General features: G+C 34.7%; 2 protein-coding genes across 2 annotated transcripts; one reads left to right on the top strand and one right to left on the bottom strand.

The window, feature by feature from the left end:
• Positions 1–146: 146 nt before the first annotated feature.
• LOC112561834 (serine/threonine-protein kinase Chk2-like) lies at positions 147–10,148 on the bottom strand. Its single transcript, XM_025234604.1, has 16 exons — positions 9,490–10,148; positions 8,866–8,987; positions 8,070–8,148; positions 6,687–6,752; positions 5,988–6,078; positions 5,399–5,507; positions 5,015–5,068; positions 4,450–4,514; positions 4,035–4,134; positions 3,502–3,540; positions 3,298–3,345; positions 2,793–2,956; positions 2,157–2,272; positions 1,741–1,826; positions 1,279–1,353; positions 147–912 (listed from the first exon to the last, which is right to left on the bottom strand). The coding sequence occupies exons 1-16, from the start codon at positions 9,608–9,610 to the stop codon at positions 811–813; spliced, it is 1,437 nt and encodes a 478-aa protein (XP_025090389.1). The 5' UTR covers positions 9,611–10,148; the 3' UTR covers positions 147–810.
• Positions 10,149–10,325: 177 nt separating this feature from the next.
• LOC112561835 (lysophospholipase D GDPD1-like) lies at positions 10,326–19,123 on the top strand. Its single transcript, XM_025234605.1, has 10 exons — positions 10,326–10,588; positions 11,791–11,833; positions 12,201–12,336; positions 13,148–13,193; positions 13,453–13,571; positions 14,355–14,444; positions 14,741–14,874; positions 15,257–15,319; positions 15,494–15,545; positions 16,029–19,123. The coding sequence occupies exons 1-10, from the start codon at positions 10,438–10,440 to the stop codon at positions 16,206–16,208; spliced, it is 1,014 nt and encodes a 337-aa protein (XP_025090390.1). The 5' UTR covers positions 10,326–10,437; the 3' UTR covers positions 16,209–19,123.
• Positions 19,124–19,437: the final 314 nt, after the last annotated feature.

Genomic DNA, 19,437 nt, shown 5'->3' with positions numbered 1-19,437 from the left:
AGCCTCCACCCTCCCTGTGTGCGTGCTATGTTCCATCGCCACTAACTGCTATGTCCCACACTACCGTACAGTATAATAATCGAGCACTGCGTGGAATTTTACAACTTGTGTCTTTTAACAGTCACAAAAAAGTGGCATAGTAGAGAGAGTAGGGGTGGCATAGTAAATTTTTTCTTACATTGAATTTATAGTCGGGACCGAGCAAAAATGGCATAATACCGAGATTGGCATAGTAGAGGGGTGGCATAGTAGAGAGATTTGACTGTATATAAACTTTTGCTACAGTTATAGCGTCAGGGGTAAAAAAAAAAAGTCCATAAGAAGAAACACAGGCTTGATGGCATTGTTAACAGAAGTTCATAGAAAGCAACATCAGATTGTGATGAATTAGAAAACAACTGCAAATAATAATGCAAGGAAAAGGCCCTAGATTTTCTACATCCAGAACAGCGAAATCAGTCAAACCAAACCCACTGTGACAAGAACAAGAATTTTTGATGGCTGCAAAAATCTCAACTATGCTCAACCACTTATCTGACTTTTGCAGTGTACAAAAGCAGAACTTTCATACACTGATGAGATGAATTGACAGACATTTTCAAATAAAGCTTAATTATTTTTTTTAATGTGTCTATCCTGAGCAATGCACACTGAATGGCACACATTAAGTGGACAAAAAATATAAAATGACAATGATTCTAGATATAATTGCATATTTTCTTCCTGAAAATAGCAGATGAAATGGCGAAGGTAAAATACAATGAAATGATTGATCGAAAGGTGGACTAAAGTTGAGTAAATCCTCAGCGTCTATGGTGTTTCTGGCGGGGAGCTGGTATCCGAGGATACTTTGCGCTTTGCTTCTGGGGATGTGTCTTCAACACTGTCAAGTGTTCTCTTCTTGCCACAAGGCTGTACAGACAGGATCATTAATGCTGACTTTGTCACACTTTCAACAAAATGTTTGTAAAAACAAATAATCATCAAATTGTCTTTCAGTCCTAATCCTAACCCAGCTAGACAAACTTGACAAAAAACAAAGCAAGATAAAGCTCATATAATATAAATACCCTTGATAACATTGCTCCTGGCTGGAGTAAAACAATGACTAGTCAAAAGAAAATAAAGAAGTACTTAGATCAAGGTGCTTAGGAGAAGTTTACCTCATAAATATTTGTTATTTACATACTTGTTTAATAAAAAAACTACAGATGTCTGAATAAATTAATGAACATATCTCGAAAAGAGTGATTTTAATAGGCACGATCATCAACTTACAACAATGTTTGGTGGTGCCATGCCATCAGATGCTGGAAACATCAGTTTGTTAGCTCTGTTTTTCATCTCTTCATCCTATATAGAGAGAAAGACATTGTCATATATATAAAGAAACTTCAGGCAACTACAGACACAGAGCATAGTATGTCTTACTTACCATGCATTCATCTCAATAAGATGTATACCACAGTGTGGATTATAATCATATAGTCAATATATGGGTTCATACGCATACATACACTTCTGTATACACGCACACAGTTATAGTCATTGTTAACACTTCAACTAGCCTATTTTTTGGGTGGGTAAAGATTATGATGAATCTAAAGTTAGGGTCTAAAATAGCTATAACTTGCTAAAGTGTATTTTATCTACATTGATTTTGATCACTGATTGTCTTGAAACCAAAGCAATGATCTAAAATAATTCTGACAGGGCATCTCATCTATAAAGACCAGTTACCTTTAGCCAAGGGTGACCAAGGGCATCTGTGAGTGTTATTCTCTTCTTTGGGTCAACTGTCAACAGCTTTTTGATCAAGTCAATGGCTGCAAGCAAAACCTAATTGCGTTAGACAGATAGCTGTTTGTCATTCATAATACATGAAAACATGTTTAACTGGAATTGTTTTTTTTATATTAAGGAATCTTTTACATAATGGTTGCCTTAAACAATTAAAAACAGTTAACTGATAATGTTGAGAAAGCATCATGTTTAATGTTGCAGTCTAGTGGCCATAACTGTACAAAGATATCAAAACAAATGATGTTTGTTTATGTTGCAATCAGAATGTTGAACTGATTGAAGTTCAGTGATGACACTGGAAAACAAAGAACAGAAAAATTGAGCCATGAAAGTTCTAGAAATAACAAAATTACCATCTTCTGATATATCCTTCCAGTACTGCGCTGGGAAAGTGTAGTGTCCTCCCATGATTTGCTTAGGTAAGTCCATGTCTTTGCGTTCATCTGAAAATGGTGGGTATCCAGATAATCTGTCAACAGAAAGTTCTTTTAAACACATCCATGTGAAATTTCGATGTAGAATCCCATTTTACCACTATGGAGCCTTATTTACAGATTCAAAATACAGTCAATAATATCATAACATTAGGAGACAGAGAAGATAAAAGTAGTGGGAGGGGGAAATAATTATTCGCTAAACAGTGGAATATAGCAGTTATTCTCCAGAGGTTCAAAACGTGTAATGCTGCTTTAATTAATACAGCCTAGTAGTGGTTAATGTGATCAACAGTGCAGCAGGTCAACAGTTCAAGGTTATGTACACAGGCCAGCGAGTAGAAACAGTTTTTTAAGGTATGAAAAACTTGCAAGATCATTTTTAAACAGTTTATACTTAAAACTTTGTTTTAAGAGTACTTAGATCTTTTCAAGTGTAAGCCATTTGGAACAGATTAACTTTGTGAATGCCAGAAAAAAACCCATTGTAAATGGAAATACTGTTGCATAAAATATTCTGAAGCAAATACTTGTCTCAAACACTTATGCACCTACAGGATAAAAAGGACAACACCCAAGCTCCAGCAGTCAATGGCTTTTGTATAGGCTCCACTACCTGCTGTTACCAATATCTCTGGTGCCAGGTAGGTAGGCGTACCACAAAACGTTTTCATCATAGAGCCAGCATCCACAAACTTTGACAAACCAAAGTCTGTAACCTTCAAAGAAAATGTATTTATGACACGAGTGTGTTAGTGAAAATATTAACTGCACATCAAAAATTGTGTTGAGGTGTTGCTACAATATGATGAAATTTAGAGGTTGTAATATTTTACAGTACCATTTGCTAAGCACCTCATCACAGTACAGCAAGTGAGGTTAAATATATCCCTTCTTCACACTCGTTTTGCCCAAGTGCTAGTGCATAATTAAAGCTATGCAACTCATTCAAGTTAGTGAAGAAAGAAAAGATGGTTAAATGAGTTTTACAGAATCTGAAAAAAAACAAAACAAAAAACAACAACAACAAAAACTGATAAAAAATTATGTGTGACCCAACCTTGATAAGCGTTTCTTCAGAATCAGTTGCCAACAAGATGTTTTCTGGCTGAAATGAAAAATTTTAATGTAAGGGCATCGAACACTAACCCTAAACATTAGGAAGGATTAATGGAAATATGCTTTATTTCTCAGCCCCTCTCTCTCTGACACACACATATGTCAAAATCAACCTTTCCAACTTAAAAAAAAGAAGCTTTTTTACCTTTAAATCTCTGTGTGTGATGCCCTGATCATGTAGATACTGTCAAAGAAGAGAAAAGATAAAGACCTAAAAAAATCCCCATATTTCTTCATGGTGAATGGGTAAATCAGAAAAATTCACAAATGTTTTTTCCTATGAATATTAGGCTGAATATAAACAGTAATTTACCAAATTGTATAAGATTTAATTTGACAACATCTTTATATCAAATCTTAAGCACATAGATTACATGTGTATTCAAAAGCCAGATGTAAAACCAATGAAACCATGCTCCCCTCCCCACAAAATAAAACCAAAACAAACCAACTTAATGTAAAGAAAAAAAAAATTCAGATCCTGCCATATTAATTAAATGCCTTTTATCAACCTGAATGTCTACAATCATTTTTGTTTGGGACCATAACAATACATTTTAAACCTGTTAATAATTTAAGACCATGAACAATATTCTTCAAACGTGAAAGAGGCATTGCAAAAGCCACTGGTTATGGATTATCCAGCCCAAGTGCCAAATTATATCTCACACCTCATACCTTGCATGCGCATGCCATCTGATAGAAGAGAAGTTTTGCTGTTGGCTCTGGATATTTTTCAATGCTGATCACCTTGTCAAAAAGCTCTCCTCCTTCCACTCTGGAAAAAAAAATTCAAAAGCACCAAAACTTTTAATTACTTTTCAATAGCTTGTACAACATAAGATAAAAATTATGATCATCTATGGATATCCTTGATTTGGGAACTAAGCAATGGGGAAACAAATGAAAGTTTTCTGTTAAAAACAAGACATCCTTTCTCAGGTACTAATCAACTAGATCTAACATTAATAATTTTCTTAGTATAACTGAAAATGTTGCAAAAATAGTAACTGAAGCCAAATGAACTCCTTGTGAGGAAAGATATGATTACAAAATAATTCATCACAGAAGCCTGAAAACAAACAGAACTTACAGCTCCAGTAGTATGTATAAAATGTCTGGGGTATCAATCACATCTTCAATGCTAATAATACATGGCTGAAACACACAAGAAGACAATAAAAAACTATTTAATCACTGCACAGGACAAGAGTGAAGCAGTCTACAAATATTCTGTTGGTAAGAACAGCTTACTTATTTTAAGAAAACTAATTTCGTGGATTTCTGCTGTAGCCTTAGATTATTTTATAGTTTGAACTTCTAACTGCAGAAATTAGATAAGGAATGTAAGGTACATGAATGATGATAATGGTCTTGCTTCATTTTAAGAAATTTTAAGTCCATCACTGATGGTATACAAAGCTGATCAGGCAAGGGTGCTGGGTGTTTGTACTTGGCCAGCCAGGCAGGCCAAATCCTAGCTATCTGCACGAAGCTGGATGATTACATCATAGTTCTTGATATACCATTCAACCTTCATTTTGCATTGCATTCATTACAAAAAGCTCCACTAAGACAGGAAATGAAAGACAGACAAGAGATGAGATTAGACAGCAAACCAAAAATCTGCAATCAAGCCTTTTTCTTCAAACACTTACGTGCTTCAAGCTTTTCAAAATTTTCACTTCCTCCATGACCTTTGAGGTCATATTCTAAACAAAAATCAATGGTCTATTAACAGTTGGCTAATAAAACAAGAGATACATTTAATCACAAACGTGTCATTTTAAGTGTATAACAGAGATGTTTTGATCATGAGTAAAATGAAGCTGTGAATATTAACTGGCAATCATGAAAAATGGATAAATTATTTAAACTGTCCCTTCATTAAAAAAAAAAAGCAAAGAATAGCAGAGAATACAAGCAAAAATTTAAAAAATACTATAATGATTACATTTTTAATTAATTATTTGTGCTTAAATTTGGCTGAAACTACTCCAATAAATTTCTGAAAACTCATTGTCAGAAAATGTTTTACTCACAATCTGTGAGTTTCCTCCAATAGAAAACTTCTTTTTGGAGATGATCTTACAAGCCAGTTTATCACATGTTCCTTTGACAAAGGCCAGCCTCACCTCACCACAAGCCCCTCTAGACAGAAAACTCAGATATATTACCAGCTAAAAAAAACAAAACAAAACAAAAATCACAACCATCATGCATGATATGGCTCAACAGGCAGAAAAGTCTGCCACACTATTACAGTCATGCACCATACTGCTTAACAAAAAGAAAATCAGCTATGCTATCATAAATTCAGAACCACTGTGCACGAAATACCTCAACAGACATAAAAGGTCTTTGATAAATGAATGCAACAACAGGATTCTTCTTATTATTTTGTCTGTGCTCATATTTTTTCTTTGCAAAGTAATTTGTGCTAGCCTTAGATAGTAGGGTAAAGCGAAATATAAATTAACTTTATTATTATTATGATGATGTTGTGGTAGAAGGGATGATGTTTCACATGTTGTTTCTGCCACCCAATATTACAGCAACAACATAAATGCTATTTTTAAAACACCTTTTCCTCAGATTTTACGTTACAAAGCTAAACAGTATGCAACATACCTTCCAAGGACCTTTGTTAACGTGTACTTTTCTTTTAGTTCTTTTGGGAGATCTACATCTTCCCCTGAAGTAAGGTCCATAAATACGTATGCTGAAATAATGACAAAGGTTCACTAGATCTAAGTTACAGGGCTTTCTTTTAAAGTAACATGCTGATTTACTGCAAAATGTATTTTAAATATAAAAAAATGGAATAATCATTTTAATTCCAAAAATGGAATAACATAATAGACATAATAATTTTCTAGCTTCAAAAATCAATAAAAAAAAAATTCTTTCTTTGGAAAAATCACAGAAGTCTACAATTTTAGCAGTCATTCACTTTTATCGCTGAAACATCCACAAGCCAATACTCTAGTCACCATTCTAAAACCAAATTGGCATGATGAACAAAATCCCTCACCCTATTTTTAGGGTTACTTTTATCATTTAAAAATGAAATTTCTTGTCATTACAAAATCGATCAAATAGCTAGCATTACAGACTGATGATAATGAGGTGATTGCTGTAAGAAGAACTGCAAAATTATTAAAAGTGTTCAATGCTTAGTCTCTTCTGATGTTCAGCATATGTTCTGTAAAACTGAAAAATAAATTACTTTATCAATCTGTGCATCCCATTTCGGTGACTAAACAGAAATCTTTAAATTGCTTGCATGACACCATGCTATTTATTACCAAAGCCTCGTTGGGCTCTCACCTTTATTCTTTTTCATGGCAAGAGCTATTTCATCATTGTTGCCCAAGACTTGTCTGTTTCCCTTTCCTGTTCATTTTAAAAGGTGAGATAAGTTAAAAATACAATATAATTGTTGAAACATTCCTACCCTACATTTTCTATGGTTTACATGTTCTCAGTGGACAACACAACATTTCTGAACTGACATTCACTTTTCAACTATGCAATCTTTTTCTCTAATGTAGCACTACTCTTTACAGCATTTTGTTTGGTAACAGCTTTATGTTTCAAATTCCCTAACCAAATTTCTCCATAAGAAAAGATTCAGAGCAATAAAAAAAAAAAAAAAAAAAAAAAAACCAACACACACATTCAAAAGAAAAAAAACTTATTCACAACACAAATACACACACAAAAAATAACCCATCACAAAATTAACAGTAATCACTAAGATAGTGTATGATAAGAAATACTGAATGACCAGAGAATAAGAATGGTTTTGTACTGACAGCACCAAAACTCACTTTAACCTGACTATCAGTTAGTTTGTTCCTCTTTCTGGAGTCATCACGTAAGATGGTCAATACCTTGTAACACCTGTTGGAGCTACCAAAGTTACTACCTCTCTTAAAAGAAACTTCAGTACGATGATAATGATAATAGATATATTTATAAAGTACCTAATCTTGCTCACAGGTGAGCATCTCTCGGTGCTTAAGACAAGTAGGAGACACATGCAGAATACGATGGGCAGAAGGAGAAACATATATGCAGACAGATAATAAAAGACAAACACAGAAGACAAAAAAAGGAATAAAGGAAATATTGTAAGGATGGAGAGTGCCATAAATCTGCAGAAGACGATGAGCAGGTGAACTAGTCAACAGGGCTGTGCTTAGGGGCAGGCAGATGAGCAGGCAAACTAGTCAACAGGGTTGTGCTTAAGGGCAGGCAGACGAGGCATCTGTCAAGGGCCCCGCGCTTTTGATAGTCGTCAGGGGCCCCATGCTTTTGATTAAAACCATGGTGTTGAGGGCTATGCCGCAAGATCCGCGGGGGCTAAGAATGGGCCTGCTAGTCAATTAACCATATTCACAATCATTGATAACAATAACCCTTCAACTATCCTCTAAATGGACTTCATTAATCTTGGAAACCTTTACTCTTGATGGTTTCTTTTCCTTTTCTCTAAGAACTAATAAAATACTGCTTCATGGGTCCTCTTGCTGATGCATAACTCACTCTTTATAAATCCAGTTACTTATATTGAGTCTACATATGCTAATCATTCACTTAAAACAGTTTGCAAAACTTGTAATTTGTAAGAGAAATGTGCTTTCATCTGAATGATACAAGAAGAAAGAACCTGTCCAGCTTAAATTGACTATCTTCTTTTTCACATACCTACTTTCTCTCCATTTACAAATGTACCATTGCTGCTAGTGTCTTCAAGAAAGACATGCATCCCTGTACTTGTGTTTTTCTGGAGATCAAACAAAAACTAAATTAGTAAATTAAAAAGAAAGTGTGGGATACAAACAGATTTAGTTTAAGGGGAAACGGGAGAGAAATCTGTCTTACACCGAGCCAGCGACTGATGCGACATTACAGCAAAGCAGTCAACCCTCTAAACAGGTACCAGATGCCAAAAAAACCAACCAAACAAGCAAAAAAACCCCAAAACAGCATGCCTCAACAAATACTTAAAACCAGGACAGATAATCTTCACTGTACTGGCCACAGATGCTAACCGTTGAACCACTGGACTGCCTATCTTATGATAAAAGCAAAGAGGAGGAATCAAATCAGTCAAAGAATATTTTTTAAAAGTTTGGTTTGATCATCATGCATCATTTGTGATGCTGAAGCATTACGTTGCCATGGCTGACAAGATCCCAGCTACAAAATATGATGTGAAACATGCAAAGATTATATAAAGAGAATAGATTTAAAATAGATTTTCTAAAGTGAAATAATATATGCAGTTTTCATCAACATATTCAAGAACTCAAGAAGAGAGAAAAATAAAAATAAAAACTAGTCTGTGTCTGAAGACAATGCTACTGTGAAAAACATTACTATCAAAACACACGCATGCTGCAAGAAAAACAAATCCACAAAGAGAAACACAGATTGGTAACTGAAATAGACAAATGATAAAATTGATAACGATATTATGGACTAATTGCTCTATGCTTACTCGAATAAGCTTGAAATGTATTTTGCTGCAGGCCTGGAAGAACTGCAGACGTTTTCCTGTGCTGCTAAATGATATATCACAGTCATCTCCCCTGCCAAATGTGTAGTCGTCTTTGACGAGGTCTGAAACAAATAGCGAACATGTACATATATTTAACAACTGAATTTCTCGATAAGTTTGTTGCTTTTCTTAACAAAATGATTTAGTGGGATGACAATTTTACAAAAAAAAAAAAGGTTTATCAAACACATAACGACACTTTACTCGTCCTAACTAGAAAATCATTATAAAACTTGTCATCAAATGCAAGCGCCTACAAGCGTGCAAACCTCAAATATTAACCTCAGCCATTAAGCTTTCATCAACTTTATATTATCTTAGGAAATGCATTACTGATCTGTTGTGTGGAGTCTCTTAGGAAACCTTGTTCGAAAAAAATTGCCTATGCGATTAGGACGTTTTCATTAAGCTCACAAATTGTTGCCTTATCTTTCCCACTCCGAGATCAAACAATGCCTAGATCAGCATTAGTGCAACCTTCAACGGTGTCAAAGCAACAACAACAAAAAAATGTTATCATAAAACTGTGATAAGCAAGTTTTTAAACTTCGGATACAAGCTCACCAACAGCGATAAAACTCTCTCCAAGTGGGAACAGCCTGCCCCACGCTTCATCCTGCGGGTGATTCTCGTCGTCGCTGAAAGAGTAATCATCATTAACGTCTTGCGTTTGAAGCGTCTCCATTATTTGGATGCTCCAACAATATATATATTTTTTCTTTTTCTGTGATCCCCGTGCTCGAACTGCATGTGCCTAACTACGAAACCGGGTAAAGCAAGCTGGTGGTGGTGCCATTTCCGGTTGCGCAATCCTGTTACGACACTTGGTTCCAGTGGTGTACTAGGAAAATACAAAATGTAAATAGAAGATGACACATATTCCCGTACTCTTCGTCAAAGATGTTAGAAGTCGCACAGACTCTCGTGTTTCCTCACATATGCCAGGAAGAACTGCTTACATAAGTGGCGGGAAAACGTTATATATACTTCGATGTATCTTCCAAAATCCTATATTATGTACACCGACGTGTAAATCTTTCTAAATGTCACACGGTATGAGTCTAAATAGAGTGTATTCAATCAGCTTTGGGTCATCAGCTACCTTCATATGTGACTCTGTCTCCGAGAATTGGGGTTAGTTGGAATGGGTATTGACAAACAACAGTAATAAGTGCAGCTAATGAACATTTATGTATATTTTGAAATAATCATAAATACAGAAGAAGATAAAGCATCTACATAGCCCAATCTTCTATTCTAAGCACAAAGAACTAGACACTAATGCTAATTAATACCCTTCACAAGTAATCAAACATGGAATGGACAATTGCCTGCGAGAAGCAGACGATATTTTGCGACATATACATATCACATGTCGACCATGTGATCACTGGTTTTTGACCCCCAGCACTCAGACAATGTCACTACACAGACCCTCTTCCCGTGGAAGCTCCGTGTAAGAGACTGTGCTGTGTTAGTCACGTTACCGTTCGAGAATCTCCGGGAAAGCAGATGGAAACATACACACTGGTGGCGACAATGGTGTTTGTAGCGATGGTAGCGGGCTATGTTATAACATCATTCATTCTCCTCAAATATCCCAATCTCATCCACAAAAGAAAGGTGCTGGCTTTCAGACCCAAGCACATCAGCCACAGAGGAGGTAAGCATTAGCATAAAGTATATATAATATATTTTAGTTTTAAATGAGCTTTTCATTATGGATCGTTGGTAGAATCGTGACTTGCACGTTCATATAGTTGATGATTTGTCAGATTTCTTGGCTTTGTTTTGTTTTTTGGTATAGTTTGTTCGAGGAGATCGAGTGACTCGATCTATCAGCATTTATTCGTTTATTTTTTTCTTGTTTGAAAATAGAAAAATGCAAATGTGAATGCCGATAATTATATTTCATGCATAACAGTCATCAATGGCTTTGACTTGATTTAAACATAAAGATGATATTAACATTAATCGTATGTATTTTGCATTGATTGAGCTTTTTGGTAAGTCTGGTAACGTACTTATTATTTTTTGATTTATTTCATGATGTAGATTGAAATTAAAGTTTTCTAGTGTACCACGTACAATGTAATTAAGTGTCAGTGTGAGAAATTCCCCGAAAAACACGACTATCACTGACTCATCAGTAGACTTGTGACTAGTGTCTACTCGTGATTACATTATGTTGTAGACTTTTTGAGTCTTTACACAGAAATGGCACATACACAGCATTATTAGCACATCTCTAACATTGTGTTTGTGTGTATATGTGTGTGAGGGAGAGAGAGAAGAGAATTGAATGATTGAGAAACCTAAACTACCTACCATTTAATGACTAGTGAGTAATTTGTAAGAAGGGCAATGTGATGTCACACTTTCAGTGATTTAGTTTTAGTTGAATATCTTATTTGTGAAACCATATCTAGCTTCATTTTTCTTGGAAAGTGATTGATCTCAGTTAAAGTGATTTAGAAAGAAAAAGGCAAGAGAAATGGCAAATTTGGTTTAAACAATAATCCTGGTGCTAAATCATTTCTACTCTCATTTTAGGTTTCAGATGAGTCATGTCATTACAGTCATATCTGAAACTTAGCTGTGCGCTAGTTAAGAAAAAGGCCACTATGTTTCACACTCTTTCCTGATGAAAAACAAACTGACCCTCATTTGTGGCATAGTATGCACCATTTGGCAACACAGGCTTTCTCTGTCATCCAATCCTCTTGACTTCGCTCAGCTCTTTCTTGCTGTACACTTGTTTGAAATCGTACAACATGAATCCTAGATCATTGATGTCAGTGTTTCAATGACCATGCTTATGCTTCTACTGTTTTACAAGTTATTTTATATTTCTGTCCCAAAAAGGTGCTGCAGAAAACTTGGAAAATACAATGACTGCTTTTAAACAGTAAGTAAATTTATCATTTAGCTGTCTGTACCCACATGAAATGTAGCTAAGAAACAGAGGTAACTATCTGCCTCAGAGCATGCCTTAGTCTTGACAATAGTCCCAGGAAACCTCTTAGTCTGTAGCATGCAGTGGACTGAAAATGAGGACCTCTAAGGTAGCCTTATGGTCAGTAAGTTTCTTATTGGTGGTATTCTCATTGCTTTTGTTTATATTAATGGCCGTCAAAATTTTTGTTATATTTTACTTGTATATTCATTGATGCCTTTCTTGGACGAGGTTGTCAGAAAACCTTAACTGGATGAGAGAATGTGTGTGCACTAACTGCGCAAGATGTTAATATTTTTTAGATTTTTTTTTTTAACAGTGCAGCTAAGATTGGCACCCAAATGCTAGAGCTAGACTGTCACCTAACAGCTGATGGACAAGTTGTAGTGTCACACGATGTCAAACTTTCTCGTACATGTGGTGAAGACATAGCAGTTGCAGAAACAAAGTATGAAGTAAGTAATTTTGTTCTTTATAAATCATCATTTTATCACTTAGACCTGATTGGCCAAAGGGGCATCTGGCCAACTCTTGTTATCTTTCTCAGGTTTGGGCTGTTCTCTGCAATTTACTGAATGGATTAAAAAAGCCAAATTTTTATTTTATTTAAAAGGCAAGACTTAGAAAATTAGGTGTGTGTTATTTGACATTCTGATCATTTATGTCAGAGAATATGTTTGTAAAATCTAGCATATGGGAAAATTTGGAAAAAGAATAAGAATGTTTCCACTTCTTTATGGTGTCTCATTCAAACATCTAGGCATCTTTGCTTGTGCGCATACACATACACATAGACATGCAAGTAGATATTATTTGTTGAAAACTAGGATCATTTGTAAATAACGATTAAGCATATTCATACAGAGAACAGGAAAGAACGGACAAAGGTCCAGAGGAGTTGATTGTTATCATCTTAAAAGGTAGTACTCTGGATGAAGAAGTCTTTGAATACTGTACAGTACAACATGTGGAAGGACTGGCTTTTTTTAATAAATGTTATGCTTTCGGTGCTCAACAATTATTCTACACAGGTTATTTGATATCTAAATTGGACCCCCCCCTCCCCCCCAAAAAAAAAATAAAAAAGGACCAAAATAGTTACTGGCCAACGCAATGTAGTTCAAAACACTATATAAAGATTGCAAAGCTTCAGACAGTTTTTCTTTGACAAATATATGAGATTGACCTTACCCAAGAGAAAAGATTCTGCCATTTTTTCACCTATATACTGTCATTTGTACAGCATTTAATTTTCATTTGTTTCAGCATCTTCCATTGCTGAAATACACACTTGAGCTTGATTTTAATAATTGTAAGTGTATTTTTTAAAATTCTATAATAAAGTTGTATTTTTGTGTTTTTTTGGGGGGATTTTATCTATTGAAAACCCATAATTGTTCAGTTCTTTGTCAAGGCATTGATTCATTGTGTAAAACAGTCACAAATAACGCCATGTGTAATGTGCTTACTGAGCATGCAGAGTGTGGTGCCATTATTTTTTTGTCTTATTATGGATGTCTCCTTAACCTGAATTTTTACTTATACATTTACCATTTTAAATTTTCATGCAGATCATCAAGTGAGTGGGGAAGACAGACAGATTCCACTATTAAGGGATGTGTTTGCAGCTTTTCCACTAATGCCAATAAATGTTGATGTCAAAGTAAATGATGACAAGTTGATTCAAGAGGTGATCAATGTTTTATGAATCTCTCCTTTACCTGTTTACATTTTCTTGTCCTTGAGTGTTGGTTTGTCAAGGCCAAAACAAGTGTGGATATAATTTTAATTAGTGTAATGGTTAAAACATTTTTGCCATCACTACAATGAGAGGTCCTGGTTCAGATCTCATCTGTGTGGTCACCTGTTTGTAGGGCTTTACATTTTGTGATTTCTCTGGGTACTGAAGTTCCTTCCCTCTCCCCAACCTCCTCTCAGAGCTAAATCATCTCTAGGTGGAAGCACTTTCAACCAGCCAGTCATATAAATTGAATTTTTTTCTGTTAACTGTTTGGAAGAGCAAAGAATCATTAAGTAATTCTTCGATATTTAACAGGGTTTATGCACAGACTAATGTTGAACTGTGCAGAAGACAGTAATAATTCTAAATATGAGTACATGTAAGAGAGCAATCCAAACATTTAGCCTTTTGTTAACCTACATATATTTGCATACCACACCTTTTTGCACTCGTATATATGTACATGCAAACACACACAACATTCTCCTGACAAACTCTTCTTCATACATACACTGAACTTTGTCAAAATACCATCTGTTTGTTATGCTTGTGTTTCTTTATTGTTTCTTTATTATAAACTGTTGGCTCATTTGTAGTCTGTCATTCACTTCATGTTGAGGTCACCTTTACATGGGACAATACGCTCTAGAAATTCAGTTATTATTGTACACTGGTACTTGCATGCATAGATACAGCTGCATTAAGCTGTGACTGTTTGTGTGACAATTTCAGGTGAATGCCTTGATACAAGAATTTAAGAGGGAGCATATCACAGCCTGGGGAAACCATAGTTCTGCAGTTGTAGAAAAATTATATAAAACAGTAAGTATTAGACACATGAATGATGTGCGCTCACTGGTTCAAATAAAAAAGAATAGGGTGTTTCAGTGCTGTCAGATGTGTGTGCATTTCAGATTAAATGATTAAATACTGATCAAAATTAATTTTATTCCATTTTATGCATGGACTTGTTTCTGCTTAAAGCATTTGGTGCCCTATTTGGACGGTGAAATTCAGACGGTGTTGTTATATAAAGAGTGCTCATGCTGTCAGTTTCTTTAAAGTTACACACTCATAGCATGTAAAGCATGATTTCCCTTGCATGCTTCTGTTCACAGAATCCTAACATACCCCTGATTTTCTCACTGCGTCGTGTTGTTGAGCTTCTCATCCTGTTCTACACAGGATTACTTCCCTTTGTTCCAATCAAGGAGTCGCTGCTAGAAGTCATTATGCCCACCATTGTTCTCGAGTAAGTGGTTCAGGTAGAGGAAAGGTGCAGAACAGAATGTTATGCATGGCTTGCATAGTTTCTAGGTAACACGATTTGAATAGTCCAAATGGAGAGGGATTGTCAAAAATGTCAATATTTTATCTATGTTATGAATGCCAAGGTTACAAATGACCACTAGAACATTTAAATTTAAATGATTATGTTCGTTTGTATGATTATTGATACTTTCACAAGAAGAATTGGGGGAGGGTAGAGAACTTAAAGGTATCTTTGTTTAGATTATGTTGATTTGAGAGAGAGTTGAAAGCTGGGTTTTTCTTTTGCTAAAGAATAATATCAGTATTGTATGATAGCATGATCATTATTAACTTCTAAAATTTCTGCTCATATGTTTTTGCAGCAAACGAAACTTCAAGAGAGAGTTCTCAAGATCACAGATCCTGCTTTTCAAATTGATGGATATGTAAGACAGATTTTCATAAAATACATTTCCAAAAGCTTTTCTCCTTTTTCTTCAAATTAATGGGTAATATTTTCAGTTATTTAATTTTGTTTCCACCGCTAATGTATTTGCTTCCATCTTTATGACCACTTAATTAAAAAATATGGCTGTGAAAATGTGACATTTCTTTTACAGTCTACTGATGAGACCTGCTCTTATAAAACACCTTGAGAAGCGAGGAATACAGGTATAAAGTTAATATTTTTGAATGATTTTTATTGACTTTGTATCCCTTTCTATTATTTAGATTTTTGTATTTTTCTTATCTGTTTATATGATTCACTGCTTTGTTCAAGATCTAGTGTAGTTGCTAAGTGTAGAAATGTTTGCAAAAAGAGAAAATTTCTTTGCGCCCTCTCTTTAGCAATACATTTCCTTTGTTGACTTTGTTTAAGCAGCACATCCACTGTTGTAGATATCTGTGCTCGTGATGATTCATTTACTCATCAGTGATAAAGCCATACCTCATCATCACTTAATTTAGATCTTTAAAGATAAATGTGGAGTTTTGGATTGTATGGGCATAAACTGCAAGGGGTTGGCTCGGATTTTGTTTTTGCAACCAGTTCCTAGGCATAATGACTTTCACATATTCAGAAATTTTATTCTATTCTGATGATCGCTTTATTAACGTATATTATAGCCTCGCATTTCTGTTCTTTCTCCCCAGACATATATATGGGTACTGAACAATGAAGAAGAATTTGATCGCGCGTTTCGACTTGGAGTAACAGGGGTTATGACAGATTTCCCAACCATGCTTGCTGCATATCTTGACAAAAAATATCCAGGCTGGAAGAACTATGAAAGCACAGGCATTTCTTCCGATGTTTCTGCTTTTTCACACTAGCACTAGTCATTTCTAGTGCATACAATTGACAGAAAATGGAAAACACTGTGTGAAATGGCAAACATTGTTAAAACATCATCATTTAAAGACTTAAAAGGTTTATCACAGACAGCATTTCCGTACATGCCTTCAATTGAGGAACTGATGGCTACACTAACTCAACATGCAGCGATGTGTTCTTCCAGCTAATTCTGAGAACAGCAACTCATTTAATTTGGTGAACATGACACCTGGAATGCTAGAGAAGTGATGCTGAATTGCTACAGAATTTCTATTTTGATAGAGAACATTTTATCGCTGCTGTAAGAGCTTAAATTTTTGTAAGCTAAAGAATAACAGCAGTCTTTTGTGTCAGCCAAGGAAAAGAAAACTTTTATCAAGATTATTTTAGAGTGGGTGCTGCATAGGTTGAACCGAATAGAAAACATTTTTCAACTGTAGTATTTTGTGGGTTTTTTTTAAGCACTTTGTTGGTTTCTTATAGTTATGCATAGGATTCTTATTCTGTATCTCAAAAAGGCTTTGATGGATATCTGGTTCTGGTTACTAATTAGGTTGAAGATTATGCTTAGTATTTTAACAATTTAATGGCTGTTGAATTTATAGCTGTAGTCTTCAATATGGTGACATGGATGTGTTAATATATTTATGGTAGAGTTTTTCAGGGTAACTCAGCAGTTCTGCTTTCACCTGGCAAAAATGTTGCTGACATGTAAGTTTATAGATAACTAGCACAGAAATAAAACTCATGCACTCAAATCCTGGGCTTTAGTTGTTTGGGTTTTTCTTTGGTGGGCAGGAGGAGGGAGGGATAGATATTTTACCTGCTCAAGTAATTTGTTTCAGGGGAAGAGCACTGCGTAGCAAGATTTAACAATATGCTCCATTTCTTACATGGTTTTTTATTCATGTGAAAATAGTTTTATTCATTTCAAAGACCCTAAGAATCAAAATATTCCCTTCAGTTTATATATGTTGTAAGCAGTTGCAGAATCTTGCGAAATGTTGAGAGCAGGCAACAGCATATGTTCAGAGATTTTTGTTTTTCTTCCTCTCCAACAATCCTCCATTAAATCCTTTCTCATGTGTCATGGCGCCACATTCCACTTGAAAGAAAGTTGCATTGACGAGGCTTTACGTGAAATTTTTTTAAATGATTGCTTCTATTTTTTTAATCTTTAAAAATATTGTGTAAATTTTACAGTTGAAGAAAGTGAAAAAAGATTTTTATGTGTACAGGTTTATTTTAATAATCAACTAAGCGATACTACCTTAAATGTTGCTAAAGTTCAACAGCTGTAAATATGTTTAATTTTTTTTGTTGTTGTGAAAACGAAGGAAAGCACCAATGTTTAATTTCTGTATGATGTTAACTGTAAAAATTCACAAATTTTCAAGAAATAGGGTAAAAACTGTTGCCAAGTATTTAAAGACATTTCATCTGTATATCATCTGTTCATTCTCTGTATCAGCTGTACATCATCTGTATATTGTTTTTGCAACAATTTTGCTGTGAAATTCTTTAGTGCTCACAGTCTTTGACCCGGTGTATGGTGGTGTTCTGAAGTTGTAAGGTGCGTTTGTGGGTGTTACCTAATCCTTTTACATTATGCTAATTCTGTTTTTCAGTCTAACAAAAGTTATGTTTTATGTCTGGTCAGTGACATAAACGAACTGTGGATGGAATGGACACCATATTGGGCATTATGTGACATGAAATTCATTATTATACCTCTTAGGAATCCCCAATCATCTTATAAAATTTCTTACTAAAATGATATTTTTATAATCATTTTAGCTCCTTGTCAGTGAAGGTAAATATTGAGATTCTCTACAAAAATGATACCATACAAGTATCAATGGGAGAAACAGTTGTTTGGTTTTACTAGCATAGGATGATATTTAGTGCTTTACGTGCTCCAAGAATTACTGAAGGTAACAGAAACAAGAACAATTCTGTGCACAAAATTGTGGAGTAAGTCTTCTCATGTATTTCACCTTGCAGTGTAATTGTTTGAAATATTCTCAGAGTGTATCATTTATTTATTTGGGTGCATTGAAGTGTATTTTACAATTATTTTCAGTTTTATTTTGGAATATTTTGTTGTATTGAGCAATGCTTATGATGCTGAATATATGATATGATATTTCTTGTCCAAAGTATTTGAGCCTTACATGGGCACTTTAAGCACATTGTGTTTTTCACTTTTTCCAACCCAAGAAACTGACTAAAGCACAATTATGGCTTGTTGGATGTTGGGTTTTATTTTTATTATTTTTTTGTTAGTGTTTATCATGTTGAACAAACGCTTGTTTTTCTGTGGCTGAAAGTGCAATTTGCCGCACTCAGCAGCATTTGACTGGTTTATTGTCACTGAAAAGTGATTTTACTGTTTAAAATGTTTTTTGAGACTTGGTGCTTGTGAGCAGGAGACACATATTTTCACAAGATGAGAAAGACATTCAGCATTTAATGTGCAAGTGCACATATATAGCTTTCATTTTTGTCTGTTGGATTCTAAGAATGATATTTTACTTAAAGGTTTTTTTTAATAGGTTATTAAAAATTATAGCTGTTTGTGTTATGCAGTTGTTAAACTGTGTATATAATACTATAAATACACTTTTGGGTCTTTTTGTATAAATTATTTTGGAGAAAGAATTATTGTCTATAGAATTCCCATGTTTCACTTATATTTCGGGTTTCGTGTCATTTTAAAGATGTGTTCATCGCTATTTTTGTGTTCATGCTATTAAGATTTCCAACAGTAAGATCTCTCAGTTAAATGTGATCATCAGCTTGTTCTACTCATTTTACTCCCTTGTTGCGTTACTATGACCTGAAAGATTGTTTTGTTATTGTTTAATGTTTTCTTTCATTTATAAAAAAAATAAATGTTTGATTAGATTTTGAACTGTGTGTCATCAATTTGTTTTTCATGTTGACTCAATTTTTGTCAGAATTTAAGTTTGGACTACAAGTGATTCTGTCCTGTTTCAAAAGTTCCAAATTCTGCTTTCCAAACTGTATTCTGCCCTCAGATACATAGCTCAGAATAAAGAAAGTGTGCGTGCATGCATATGTGTGTGTGTCTTGTAGCCTTACTACAGTAGACTATATCGCCGCTCCATATTAAATAATCCAAAGAAATGTTTCTGATACTTTTTTCATTTTTCTCTGTTGCTTCTTGTGGTTCTCAATCAGTCGTAAAGATTAAAGCTAGTATAA

Source organism: Pomacea canaliculata, linkage group LG4, assembly GCF_003073045.1.
Source record: "Pomacea canaliculata isolate SZHN2017 linkage group LG4, ASM307304v1, whole genome shotgun sequence".
Classification (NCBI taxonomy): Eukaryota; Metazoa; Mollusca; class Gastropoda; order Architaenioglossa; family Ampullariidae; genus Pomacea; species Pomacea canaliculata.
Note: the sequence above shows the minus strand (reverse complement) of the source record. Positions and strands in the feature narration are given on the sequence as shown.

Bases quoted from the DNA above. Each gene is read 5' to 3' on its own strand.
- LOC112561834 (XM_025234604.1), bottom strand. From the start codon at position 9,610: ATGGAGACGCTTCAAACGCAAGACGTTAATGATGATTACTCTTTCAGC. The intron at 2,273-2,792 runs GTAGGTGCATAA...TTCTGTTGACAG, and splicing joins GGTGTTGTCCTTTTTATCCT to ATTATCTGGATACCCACCAT. The intron at 1,354-1,740 runs GTAACTGGTCTT...CTCTCTATATAG, and splicing joins TTGGTCACCCTTGGCTAAAG to GATGAAGAGATGAAAAACAG.
- LOC112561835 (XM_025234605.1), top strand. From the start codon at position 10,438: ATGGAAACATACACACTGGTGGCGACAATGGTGTTTGTAGCGATGGTA. The intron at 10,589-11,790 runs GTAAGCATTAGC...TGTCCCAAAAAG, and splicing joins GCACATCAGCCACAGAGGAG to GTGCTGCAGAAAACTTGGAA. The intron at 11,834-12,200 runs GTAAGTAAATTT...TTTTTTTAACAG, and splicing joins ACAATGACTGCTTTTAAACA to TGCAGCTAAGATTGGCACCC.